Source organism: Squalius cephalus (genome assembly GCF_949319135.1).
Source record: "Squalius cephalus genome assembly, chromosome: 20".
NCBI lineage: Eukaryota > Metazoa > Chordata > Actinopteri > Cypriniformes > Leuciscidae > Squalius > Squalius cephalus.
In genome coordinates, this window is record NC_137141.1 from 15,385,874 (window position 1) to 15,400,567 (window position 14,694).

General features: G+C 36.6%; 2 protein-coding genes across 2 annotated transcripts in view; both read right to left on the reverse strand.

The window, feature by feature from the left end:
- Nucleotides 1–1,639: 1,639 nt before the first annotated feature.
- On the reverse strand, nt 1,640–5,020 carry kcnk13a (potassium channel, subfamily K, member 13a). The gene is made up of 2 exons (XM_079854321.1): nt 4,390–5,020; nt 1,640–3,096 (listed from the first exon to the last, which is right to left on the reverse strand). The coding sequence occupies exons 1-2, from the start codon at nt 4,718–4,720 to the stop codon at nt 2,207–2,209; spliced, it is 1,221 nt and encodes a 406-aa protein (XP_079710447.1). The 5' UTR covers nt 4,721–5,020; the 3' UTR covers nt 1,640–2,206.
- Nucleotides 5,021–7,913: 2,893 nt separating this feature from the next.
- tdp1 (tyrosyl-DNA phosphodiesterase 1) overlaps nt 7,914–14,694 on the reverse strand; it is a 31,126-nt gene continuing 24,345 nt past the window's right edge. The window contains exon 16 of the mRNA XM_079852716.1: nt 7,914–9,573. Coding sequence (XP_079708842.1) covers nt 9,500–9,573 — 74 coding nt within the window. The 3' untranslated portion in view covers nt 7,914–9,499. The remainder of the gene's footprint in view (nt 9,574–14,694) is intronic.

A 14,694-nucleotide genomic window follows, 5' to 3' on the forward strand; every position in this document is an offset into this window, starting at 1 on the left:
AATCAGTCTGTTTTGAAATTAGATTTTTTTCTTTTATGTTATCTTAATCCTTCCTCTAAGTAAAAATAGTCCCTGCAATGTACAAAACAACCGGTCTACAAAATAAACGCCACAGCAATATTTCGGTAATATTATTAATATTTAAGTCCTCTGAGGTACAGTCAATAACTGAGATAAAAGATGGGATTTGAGAGAGAAAGCGAATCCGCGAAGTAATACGAGAGACATGAAAGTAGCGCCTATTTGTTATGCGATGAGGGACTGAGGCGTAAATGTGTTGCTGCCACAGACGACATTTTTAGATAAGGTGACCGCTGAATGTTGCGATTGAACAACCGTAATTATTACCAAAGAATTACAAAGGGTAAATGAAATTAAGTATCACACACATTTACAAGATTTCCCAGCAAAACTGGCAAAGCATATTTTATTATAATTTCTCATGCATTACGCCATTACATAGTCATTCATCTCAAAATAAAGTGAGCAGGTTTCAAAGTTCAAGATACAAAGTGCTGGAGAAAATGATCTGATGTCCTGCATCATACCCATTTTGGCATTGCATTGCACATAGGCCTATTCATGAACAGTTCAAAACGACATTGTTCGTTTCATTCAGTGCACTTCTGATACATTTCAGTTCATCTGAATACCTGATAAGCAATTCAAGCAATCAATAGGCTGCCGAGTCATGAATTTTATACAGCTGTTAGACACTCTGAAGTATTTGCAGTACAACGTTATGAAGCAGATGGCATGCGAGCTGTCTGGCTCTCATAACTGTATAGCATCTTATTCCTCGTGCCCATATCTGCATGCCTGCACAGTGAAGAGGACAGTAAGCTACTGGTGGATGAATGCAATTTGCATCACCTTATCACTTGGCTCACTTACCCTAAAAAGAAACGCTCTATTCAGAAGCGACAGAAGACAGAAAGAGAGGTCCAAAAGTCTGAGACCACACTGAAAATATATTTTATACACTGTAAAAAAAATTATATGATCAATAAGTTATGACAACATATGTTTTTACATTACTCCAAAATAAGTTAAGCAACTGTACTTAAAAATTTAAGGCTGCAACTTTTCAAAGCTACTACATTTATATGATACAAAATACAATAAAAACAGTAATATTCTGAAAGTCTTCAATGTCACATGATCATTCAGAAATCATTCTAATATGTTCATTTGGTGCTCAAGAAACATTTATTATTATTATTATTATTATTATTATTATCAATGATGAAAACAGTTGCTTAATATTTTTGTGGAAACCGTGAAATCTCATTTTCAGGATTCTTTGATGGAAATTAAGTTCAAAAGAACAGCATTAATTTGAAATAGAAATATTGTTATAACATAAATGTCTTTACTGTTAGTTTTGATCAATCTAATGCATCCTTGCTGAATTACTCTCCAAAATAATAATAATAAAAAAGTTATTGACCCCAAACCTATATGTAAATATTTAATACTTAAGATTCAGGACTATTTCTTGGTCAGTAATCAAATTAGTAAATTTGTGACACTGATCATGTGACTGTAAGATGTTAACAAAACGCTCTTATGCTCATAATTTAACATATTTATTTATGAAAAATAATGCAAAATATATATTCACACTAGTGGTCTCAGACTTTATAGATTAGACTTTGTAGACCCACTGTAGGTCTACCCGCATGGCATCTGTGCATTTTTATTTCGGCATACAAAGTGCTAGTTTGGCCAAAAAAAAAAAAAAAAAAACCCAGATTATAACAAAAGTGTTAACACTTTATTTTAGTGTCATTGTTACATGTTACATGTGTGGTAATAACTATAAATTATGAATAATTACATGCAACTAACCCTAAACCAACCTCTATTCTTAAACCATGCAAAAAGAGCATGTACTCAATTAATATTACTCAGTACTTAAATGTAACACGGACACCTTAAAATAAAGTATAACCAAAAAAGTTTGAGTCAAAATATGGTGCAGCAAAGCCTCTCTCAGCACCTCAATCAGACCTGAGCTTCAGTTCCTAATCTTCTTTACCTTTAGAGCAGCAATGGATATTTCAGCTACAGCATTCAACACATATTAGAGACTGTGTACAAGTCTACATCTGTATTATAAAAGTAACAATATAGCTAAACTATGGGCAGTGCAATCTGGCTTTTTCATAAAGTCATTGTGATAGTTTGTTTGTAAAAGTAATATTTATCTGTCCGCACTGGTTTCTGCCAGCCTATTATTCATTATGCCCAGGGCTCCGACCCCACCAGAGAATCCGTTGTGCCTGTTTGTTGAGCCGCATGGCCGCGGATGGCCGTTGGCCGTCTCAGACAGTTGTTTCTGCATGATCGCCAAGTTGACCTTATTAGCCGCCAGGAAGTCTCTCATGGAGATCATCTCTCCAGACATCCTGCGTCCATCCGTCTCGCTATCATTCACTGCATCCGTGTCTATGGATATGTTGCGAACACGTGTTCGGAGATGGCCCGGCATGACCGCGTTCCTACGGGGCCGGAGAGGCCTCCCGGGGCAGTGACGGCAATGTATCTTAAGCTTTTTCAGGAGCCAGTTGAGCACCTGTTTGATAACAATGGAAATGACGTTGAATAGCGAGTAAATGCAGCAAACGCCCATTAAAATAAAGAAAAAATTGGCGATTCGGTAGATGGTCTGGTTCTCGTATCTGGCTCGCTGGCTGCTGACCATATCCCCGAAACCAATGGTGCTGAATGCCACAAAGCAGAAGTACAGCGAATCCAAGTACCCCCATCCCTCGATTGAGGAGTACATGGCCGAAGCACAACATGAAATGATCATTGCCGCCATGCAAAGAATCAACATGACACAATACACTGAGGGCTTCCATCCTGCAAGGTCTAGCCTCGCATTGCTCGAGTCTCGTCTGCTGTCGTGAGGTAAAACTCCTTTGCGTCGCCGTTGGACTTCATAGCAGGACTTGAGCACAAAAGCCAACACGGTTATTATTCTTTCCAAGAACAGATTGAAAAACAAAATGGTGGCTGCACAGCCAATGAGGCCATAAAAGATCAGGAAGATTTTACCTCCAACTGTGGCAGGAGTGGTCATTCCAAACCCTGTGGGAAATATAAGAGGAAGAAATGCAAAGTTATACCCACACTGTATATAACTGAATAAACCATATCTGCCACAGGCTGTTTATTGAGCTGAATCACCACAAACTATTTTCTTCATCCTCAAAGCAGGAGAAGAAAGTGTTGCTATTGGTGACAGATCTTGAAACATCTCCCACCTTTCCCATGTCACGCTGATTGAAATGCAAATAACAAGTGGATTGCATTATTATTCTCATAAATGTTTTCGCCCCTCACATAAAAGCCACCATTAAGGAGGACATTGTGAAGACAAGCACATTCACATCCTCAGCTCAGGTCTGAAGACTTTATCACATTCATTTCCTAAGGTGCTTCATGAGAAAGGAAATGGCAACAGTTAGATGAACACAATGTGGCGAATTGCAAGACAACAAGCTACAAAGGTCTTCATCGTTTGGAAATCGTGAGGTTGTGGGTTTGGGAAATGTTCCTTGAATTAGTGAGGAATACAGGCAAGGGAAACTGGGAAATTGTAAACATCTTTTATTGCATTATGTAGTGTTCAATGCAGATAAACGGCATTTTATTAACTTAGGGAAGATATTAATGTCAATATTTGCCAACTTGGAATAGTAAAATGTATAGAAAACGAAGGAGGAAATATTTTCGACTGACTTCATATAACGATCCTTTATAAATCTCAGTTCTTGTGGTGTCAGATCTGAAACTGTACAAGAAGCAAGGTTTTCAAAAGCTGCAAAATTTCAGGCTAAGCCCAACATACAGTATTCACTTCAAAATCTGTTATAATATCAGCCTCTAGTCTATAAGCAATAACTTTACACTAATAGCCACATGCAGACAGTGACCTGCATCAATAGTCTAACATCTCTCCTGCTGCTCAAGGGAACAGTTTGCAACACTTTACATTAGTGTTCATGCATGCTTCAAATATATTTAAACTAAATTTAATGAATTAAATTTTATATACAAATCAAAATATATCAAATTGTAAATACAAGTATCTCCACAAATAGATACATATAAATAAAACACAACAACATAACACTAATGTAACTGTAACCACAATTTCTGTGGTTGACTTGTATTCGTTAATAATAAATTACATTATCTTTCATATATATTACTATCATCATCTATTACTATTTATAAATGTTGTAAATAAATTGTTAATATAAACCATATTGTGAATTTAGGTAGGCTATATTAATACAATATATCTAAAATAACATATATTTACGAATACTTATACTGAATAGTCAGGATATATGTTCATGTTTTAACCATTCTTACCGATGGTGGAAACGACAGTACCGACAAAATAAAAGGCTCCAGTAAAATCCCAGCGTGGTCTGAGGGTGTCCACCCGTATTCCTGCAATGTTCGCCTCTTCATAATGTCTCAAGAACTTCTCCAGATCACTTTTGTTGAGATTGTACTTTTGGCTGAAAAGCTCAAACCTCTGAGCCCACCTTTCCTTCGCCTGTTTCTCCTTGGGATGCTCCAGGGCTGAAAACACCGCGGCTCCGCACAGGAGGTAGATGATGATGAGGAGCAGCAACATTATAAACCTGGCATTATCTTCATTAGCAGGACCACAACAGCACGCGCCTCTACATGCCATTATGTGATACTGCTGGACAGGACTGGTAATAAAGTCTCCACATCTTACATTTTACGTTGGTGTACATGCAACTGTAAGAAACTTCGTCGTCTTCCATTATTCTTGGGCTGCATGTACACCAAATGTGCTGCATAAGCGCAATGGTGATGAGAGATGCTCATTCCATCCTCTGAGAAAGGATTTAGTGCCAGCTGAAATCCTGATAGATGAGATTGTGGGTGGATCTGGTAGTTCAGCTCATCACATGTGATGCATCTCACTGGGTCTCATCGAAACGAATGTTTCGTACCTTGTTTCAATTCACTTCAGTCGCTGGTACGTCCATCAAGTGGTTGCATTCGTGAGTTATGCAATATATTTTAAAATACATTTTTATATGTAGCCTACATCATTTTTATTTTTTTTGCGTGAGCTAGACCTACTTTAGTAAGCAATTTGAACTCTGGAGATATTCACGATGTTCAGTTAACAAACCTCACAAGTATACACGTCCCCTGCGATTACACGAAACTATCGGAGCCGCGATGCATATGGCAAGCCAGTTGAACAATTACACTTTAAAACTAATTTTGTGGGGGGGGGGGGGGGGGGGGGGGGGGGGGAGACGGACTCCAATAGTGACTAATAGTTTACTACTAATCAAATTAGTCCAATAATACCACCAGTAATTTGCTACTATTCACAATCCCAATAATTTTGCCATTAGATTCGGGGATCTGTGGTTCAGTCAGAAGTTAACAACTAGTGTGTATTACAGTTTTACTGTCAAATACTTATTAATTAGGTATTCACGATTATACTTTAAAGTAAAAAAAAATGTTTTGAATGAATAGCAACAAATAGACACTTATACTTTCATCAGACACTTGCATGCTTTCCAATTATTACTGTACTAGTAACATTTTTACTAGCCATATGACAAGAAAAAAAGGATCTTGTAATATGAATTAAGTATAGGTAATTAGGTTAATAAAACACTTTTCGTTGTAAATTTACAGTAAAATACTGGCAGCTGGGTTGCCAGTCACTTAATGTATTTTACAGTATTACTACTGTAATCAACATTTACCGTATAGTTCTGTTATTACAAAATACAGTATCCTGCTTTAATATGATGTATTTTACAGTATTACAGTTTTGTCTATACAGCAATTAATAGAGGAATACTGTAATTACGGCTTTTCATATTATACTTATATTGAATATGTCATAACCTAACAAAAGTATAATATTTTAATTAATGGCAAAGGAAATAGAAAACATCATACTCTGAATTTTAAAACACTTATTTTTTTTAAAGAAAAAAGCAGAAAATGGTCATAAGATAAAATGTCAATAAAGTGCAGTAAACCATTATCAATGAAAAATACAACAGTCTTATTTAATTTGAACATTCTTCAAAATGTGGCCTAAAATCAGATTGTACAAGTTTTTCAAAAATATATTCAGGGTTGATGTCAAAGGGCATAATAAGCAGAAAAGCAAAGCACTTTTCCAGCATTTTTGTGAACACAGGTATTGCTGTGCTTGTACAGTTTTTTATTGACAAAATAAAATTGTTCAGTCATTGAATTATTTGCCGTAAACCTGATTACGTTACTGAAATTAAGCACAATACTTATGTTAGCACAGGATCTACAGCCTGAAATGACAAATAAATAAATACTTTTTTTTTGTGGAAAACTTTCCAAAGCAGGTTGTAAGAATAATGTATGTTAACTTTTGCCTATAATGTGAAACATCAATGTTCCTGTGTGTAAAGGCCCCGATACACTCACGGCAAAGTTCTTTTCCGTTCTTCGTTTAGGGGTAAAACGATGTTCGAAATACGTGAGCAGCGATATATTGTTATCGAACATCCGTCGACACCCACTCTTGTTGAGAGCGGAGTTTAGATGAATATGTAAAAACACAACAAAATTGAGAAAACAGCAAGCATTTTTTAAATAAAGCAAAAGCATCTGATCATCAGAGCAAAATGGATATGTTTGGACAAGCTCTGCAATTCAGCACTCTAGTAAAGTCGCGTCACGTTTAGCACTTACAGATTGCTTAAAATCAAGCAGCTTTATCGTATTAAACATGAAAAAGATTGTCAGAGTCTCGTTTCATTAGAAGTACAACTTTATTTTCTACTATAAAGCAGCTCTTCAGCATGTTCATGTTTTCACTCACGGATGTCTGATCTCGACCGACTGAACAGGCCAATTGAACAAAGAAAAGATTTCCACGTGAAAGTAGGCGGAGCCTCAGAGCACAACTACCTACTATGTAATCGCCACAGCCCAATGGTCGTACAAAGGTGTTTACCAGCCGGAGCGAAATTTTCGCTTTGGCAAACGGTTTCGAACTCCCAAACAAACTCCCCTCCAAACAAACTTCGTTCGAAATGACGTCACATCAGTTCGTTCTTCAATTTCACCTGAAATATATATGGGCCTTAAGCTCCAGAAAAGATTGACTTACCGTATACTCAGACGAACATTCGTTTATACGTCTTCTCACACTCCAATTTCCACTTATCCTTATCACAGGCACATTTTTTATTTTTTTATTATTCCGGGGAAAAATTACTTCTGTCTTCTCACGCAGCACCATTCCTTTGTCTTGCTTCACAGGCAAACTGATGCTTGAAAAGCGAACATACGCTCACAAAAGCTTAAAACGACCCACAGATTTGCTCAAATGTCTTTTAATGATCACATTAAACCCTGAAGAGGTTCACTCACTCACTCATTTCAAGTTTCTAGGTCAAGAAATACATTTTAACTTCTCTCCCAATGTGTTTTATGTCCAATAAAACACATTGGGAGAGAAGTTAAAATGTATTTCTTGACCTAGAAACTTGAAATGAGTGAATCAACCCCATAATGTACACTTCTACAGTACGATACTGAATTATGAATGAAATGGGCTAAAACCAGAAAAATTCTGTATATTTAGACATTCTACTGTTAGAAATTACAGTTTTACAGTAGCAAATCTGGACTAATAAATAAGAATTTGAATAGTCTCTAGTAAAAATCTAATAGGCGCGAGTGGCAACTGTAATACCCACTAGTTGGAGCAATACATATATCTAGACACTAGTTAGTTTCAAAGAATAAATGTAAAAACAGCTTGCCACATGATGCCTTCATGTCTATACAATCCTCACACATGCAAGTTTCACAAAACACAAGACATCTGTAGCCTGATTGTGCATGTGCAACTTTATCAGTAACCAGACACAATAAATGCTAAATGAATAGGCTACACGAAAATGTAAAATTCCCCAGTGAAGTGTAGACCGATTTGTAAAATGTTGGAATATGTCCATAGTTCATTTAATAAACTTCATCTGTGGTTAACCCAGGTAAGAGACAAATGTGTGAACTTGAGGAGAACTGTATTCATATTTACACTAAATTCACCTTTGAACAGTCAGTGAAACAACTGGAAAAATGTCTAAGACAAGTGAAGATAGAAAATCTAAACTATGCGTTTAGCAACATGGGGACAATTATTAGTAATAGCAGGGATGCAATTGGAATAGTTAACAGTAATCACTCTGTGAATAATAAACATAATGATCCTCCTCAGCCAGATTGCTATGTTAGGTATTATTCTAATGATCCGAGATCAGTACTAAAATACCTTTTTAGAATGGAGGAGAGCTCTCGAATAATCTGATCAAAGTCTAAAACGGTTCCAACAAATGTCACAGACGGCTGTGCAGGACATAATTCAGTTCCACCCAAAATTGAATATTTCATTGTCATTACAATGTACAATAGAAACTCTACAAGCGACATACTAGCTGTAACTTTTCTGTACAGATGTGCTGGAGGCAAAGGTCCAAGATAACATTAAAAATAATGCAGAATCACAATATTTGTTGATTATAGGATGAAAAAAAAAAATGATGGGAGGCCACAGGGAATTCCTGTATCAATGTAGTGCTAAATTCAAATGTTGCTAGGCAACATGACAATTTCAGGATAAGCAAGGAACAGCACCAATTGTTCTGTATTTTGAACACATTCAATTCATCTGTGATGCCGGGGGAGCACAGTCCTCCTCAACATATTCCGGCTTGACTGTAGCCGGGAATGAAAAAATCTATCCGCCCTTGGCGGATTCACCCAGAATTCATTTCAGAGGACATGTCCATAATCAAACTTAAAAAAAACAAACAATTTGAGATGTTTTCACCATTTCATTTACCGTAGTTCTCTTTTTATCTGAACTCTACCTAACAAATCTGTTTGAAAATGGATTTGAAAAATTGCTTTTCTTATTTTTATAATAAAAAAACCCCAATATAATTTCATGTTCCTGAATTGAGGTGTAAATATGATTGTGTCAAAGCAATTGAAGGTTGTTTCACGGAATAAAAACATTATTGGATTGCTATTTTCTACATTCATTACTGGCTTTTAAGAAAAGCACAAGCTCTTTCTGACACTGCTGCTGAAAAATGTATTACATAGTTCAAAGCTTTCTGGATGTAAAATGTAATTTATTTGGCATTTTTACAAAATGTTAATGATAAATGCATAACTAAACATCTCTACAGTGTCTATAACAACAAAAGACTAAAACACAGCATTAAGGGTGCACACTATTATGGTGTACTGTATATGTACTGTACCTACCATTGCTTTCAAGGGTTAAAGGGTGTCATTAAGGTGGCTAAACAAGAGCGAACTGAACAGACACAGAGCAGAGTGAGATGCTGGTGGTCTGATTTCCATAATAATTCTGTCTTTTGCAGATGATCCCAGCTGCTTGAACTCCTCAAGAAGGTACCCATACATTTCCATGAGTGTCTGGGGCTTGATTGTGTGGAATATTCCAGATCCAAGGCTTATCTGCAAGGAGAAGAAAACACAACTGAAATGCAACAGCATACATTACTGGAAACCTGCTCAATGCAGTTCATGATACTTTTGAGTCAGTCAGTGCAGAAATACATATTTGCTCTGGGCCAACAAAGATTCCCGGCATGGAAGAGAAGGTTCTAACCTCTTCCTCAAGGGTGATCTCCCTTGACATACTTACCTGTGGCCTAACTACTATATGAAGGATCATGCACACACTGTGTGGTTTACTTAGTAATGAATTATAGGATATAGACTTCTAGAAAAGACAGTAGAGCACCAGTATCCATGGAAACCAGCTGACAACTGGATTCAATCACAAAAACAACACAGCAGTTAAAATACCTCTAAAAAGCTCATGAAACAAAATGATGTGGCAAATGAGTCAAAAAGGCTCATTGTTAAACAGCTTCGATAAAATACCAATGATATGAGAACATTAGACATTTATGACTTACATAAAATGTAACTGTCACTTATCTCAAAGGAGTTCTCACAGATAATTGGGTGAAATGCAGGGGCATACAATAGTCAATCTTCGAAAAGCTAGTATATAAAATATATGAAATATATGAAATAAATCACACATTTATTCATATATATATATATCACCGCCACAATGATAGGGTAGTGGTTACGAAGTTGTTGCCAGATTCACGTTCATCTGTTTCGGATAAAACTGAACAGGGTTTTAGTGCCAATCACAATCGCAAAACATGCACTGCACAATGTAATATCATTTTACAGAAATGTAGCTACATGCAGGTGAGTTTTTCTAAAGAGCATAAAACAGACAAATATCGCTCCTCGATAAGCCACAAGACCTCTTATTCGTGTCTACAGGACAAAATGGTGCAGGATAAGTTCAACAAGTTTAACACTTGAGGTTAGGGATTTGAACAAACAATTAAACAATTGAACAATTATGAGCAATAGTAATAGTGATGATTGCCTTAGCAAGAACCACTAAATGATTTAATTTCAATAATAAGGACTTTCAATAATGACAGTTTTTTTTCTTCTAACAGCAGGAACACAGCAGTAGCGCTACACAAACATTCACATCAAGGCTTAATTGTTGCCTGGAATGGCACCAATATACATAAAGAGGAAGTGAGGCAAAACTAATCATAACCATCTATGATTTGTCTTTTCAGCAAAATTAGGTGCATAAAAAAGCAATGCAATTTACTGAAATGATCATCAGTGAAATTAAACAAAGGCGACAAGATTCTGAAATTTTCTGACCTTAGACAGATTTAACATTTTAACAAAAAAGTGTTAATAAAGAACAACCTCATATTTTTGGAAGAAATATAAAAATTTAAATTACCCAGTATAAACTAAACGTACTTTACAGCTCGTCACCATTCACAATATGCAAATTTGCAGCTTGCACATTCTGCTCTAAATTTCTCCCAGATTCAATCTAAAACATGAGGGTAAGTGGATTTTCATTTTTGGGCGAACTATTTCTATAATGAACATGAGAGGATCTGAAGCAGCACTCAGCTCTCCTCACTGAATTAAAGAACTAGACTCGAGTAGCGACTGTGCAGCGGTCCATTCTACTTCACAATGGCTTCACATGTACTTTGCTCTTCAGTTGTGAGCTGAGAGTGAGCCTGTTTTAAAAGCAGATGGAGATGAGGAGTTCTGTGATGATTTGCAGGAAAATGAAACCAATTTTTTTCTCATCTCTGTGCCGAAGCAGCAGAAACAGAAATGTATCAAGTTTGTCTTTAAATATAGAGGTATTCTTAGAGGTATAAGTTTAGGTCTGTCAGGGGGTTCAGTCTGTATTAATATCACAGGTGTTGACAGCAGGGGCTGAGATGAAATGTGAGAGTGAGCATGACGGATGCTCTTATTAAAGAAACATATCACCTGCAACCTATAAGAGAAGTCATACTTAAAAAAATTATTTTAGATAGGAACTACTTATAATTGGCACTTATAATAAAGAAATTTACCCATCAATTGAATTAAAATGATGCATTTCACTCAAAAAACAAAAACAAACCCCTAAAACAAATAGAGGTCACACTTTGCATAATGAAAATGCCTATTTTTCAGATTTCATGACAATTAAGCATGTTTTCCTCCCAAATCCTCATTACTGTAATGTATAATAAAATAAAGATTAATGTAATACAAAGATTTTTTTTTTAATTTAAATCAGCATCTGTATATGTATATACACACACATTTTAAATTGCAAATGAGAATCAAATGAGAAAGCTATGAGAAATAGCTCTTTTGAATGCTCACATAAAAAAATAAATAAATGGATTAGTTTGGATTTTGCATTCAAAACGATTCATTACAAATGTCTATTAATTCAACCCCATGCTGGTGACCTGGAAAGTGCAGAAGAACAGAAATAGCACTTGAGACAAGATCATTTCTCAGCGAAAACAGAATCAAGTGCAAAAGAAAATCTCTTTACCTCGGTTAAAAATTTTCATGTATTTCCATTTGTCTGAAGAACGTCAGGTATGGAAGAGCTGTTGCCATGGTGCATGCAGGGAAGTTTGCAATTGCACATTTGCTTTGTAAAGCCAAGGGTTATCTGTCTGTTTCCTAAAAGCTGTAATTATAGGTCTTAAATGGCCTTCTGGGTATTATGTAGTCTGCTGTACAGTGGGGGGTGCACAATCGTAACGCTTTGGGAGACTCGAAAGAGGCAGAAATGCTTGTGTGACTCCATTACAGTTAACTGTTACAGGCACAGTTATGTAAACCAAATGACATTGGAACAGATCCAGTGAAAAACTGGATATTACACCAATCAGTATCAACAAGGACAGTGACAAGTAATCATTAGTAGGAAATGAAGTGCCTCTATTAAGAGCAGAGGCGAGTTGCTGCGAATGGCCATGGTGGAAGTAACTTTCATCTGAGTGCTGTTTGTCCTGGCCGTGACCCTTCGAAAGGGAGACTGGACACCCACGGGTACAGTTCAATCCTCCACCTGCACCCATTTCAGAACACTAAAATGCGCTTAATTTATTTACTACGAGATGAAAAAGTTCATTCAGACAGTAATACAATTAAAGGTAGGGTAGGTGATTTGTTCCAGAATTTTTTTTTTGCTATGCAGGTTTAAAGTCTCTTCACGTCCTGATAGCAATCACTAAGTTAAGTGGTCTAAATGTATTTATAGCCTATATATTTATATCTGTGGAAGGCGTAGGACCATAAAATGTCCAATCATTGAATTCGGTCCAAACACAATGTCCTACCTGCCTGCCAATGTATGTACTGTCATACCTTCACACACCCTGTTCAGACATCACGTCATCAGCACGTTTCAGTTAGACAGAGTCACACTGTAAAAAGTGATCAGTTGACTTAACTTAAAAAAGGTGAGGAAATCCGTTGCCTTAAAATTAAAAGTAAATAAACTTCATGTAATTGAAAAAAATTATTTACTTTATAATTTTAAGGCAACGGATTTCCTCACCTTTTTTAAGTTAAGTCAACTGATCACTTTTTACAGTGTGACTCTGTCTAACTGAAACGTGCTGATGACCTGTGATGTCTGAACAGGGTGTGCACCGAGCACCGCAACCGAAACAGCAGCCATAGTAACAACAAGCTTATGCTGCGTTCAAGGCTTTACATCATAACTATTGTAATTTGGAAGAGATGGAAACCAGTGATGTTATACTCTGAGCGGTTCGTGACTCGAATTTATGAGTTTCAATGGAAACACTATCAACGCTGAAATGAATCAGCAGAAGTCAGGTGATACAGGTCAGTGATCTTTAGGTTGATTATGTTTATTATTATTGTAATGTTATGTGCTTTGAGTCATGAGGTAGTTTAAAGCCCAACTCTCATGACGCTTTTATTTGCTCCCTGCTTTGTGCGCTCATGTGTTTTGAAGGAGGCGTGGCTTTGGAGACGCTCTGAAGGGAGGGTGGGTTTTTATGCTTTCAAAGCTAGTTCACTATTGCTAGCCTCTCTGAAAATTGCTTACCCTAACTTTAACAAAATTTTGACAGATCCCTGCTGAACAAAACAGCTTAAATCAGTAGTTTGCTGCTCTTAGCTGGTCTCCCAGCCTGGTCAGGCTGGTCTGTTAGTTGGTTTCAAAGAGGTCCTGTGCAGATTTCAGTTGGTTAAGCTGGGAGACCAGGCCTGTCAAGCTAAACCAGCAAAACACATCCTCAGCCAGACAAACCTTCTAAGACCAGGCTGGTGTAAGCAGGGGTTGTTTAGCTACCAATTTTTTTTTTTATACAAATGTTTGGGTGCATGATAAAACATTCAGTTTCAATTTCATCTTTTGTTACATTATAAATGTCTTCACTGTCTTTTAAAAAATCATTTTAATGCTTTTTTATCCTATACATGCAGAAATAAGTATGGTAGTTTAATATTCTAAAAATAGCCTAAAAAAGATGAACTGAAAAGTTCAATTTAAAGTGCTAACACACTATTTACTGCTAACAAAAACCATCACAACCGCACTGACACATCATAATCAGTGCAGAAACCCCAGCTCGCTCAAAATCCGCCCACTTTATCTTTATCTGCAGGCCACGCCCGCTCATTCCACTTTATGGCTGAAGCCTCAGTTATCAAAAGAACTATGCTGCCATGGAAACCGCAGAGGGCTTCTGCCTCAGTTCATAAACTGATGACACCATTGGTTTCAATAGTACCAATCGATTGCTGCCTCCATTTTCTCACCATGATTAAAGGTCGCCAAACTGACATGTCAGGGGCAGGGCCCATAGTACTCTTATTTTCATTTACTAAAGAATATGGCACTGATTATCGGTGGATTTTCTTTCTATGTCTTATTATTTTTTCTTATTCTAGTCTGACATAAGAACTAGTGGTTCCTGACGTAATCAGTGGTGTGTCACTTGACACACATAAACTAAATAAAATAATCATATAAGCAATCTCAAAATAGAGAGAGAAAAAAAAAAAATTAAATACAAGAAAAGAAAAGAGAATCACGTTCGGTCTGCTCAACTTTCAACAACAGGTGCCATGACAACATCAGGTGGTTTATTTTTCGCTGTAAAACTGCCGTCCCTAATAACATTATTCAGAATCTATCATTTTACGTTTGCCCCGCAAGTCATGGTTAAA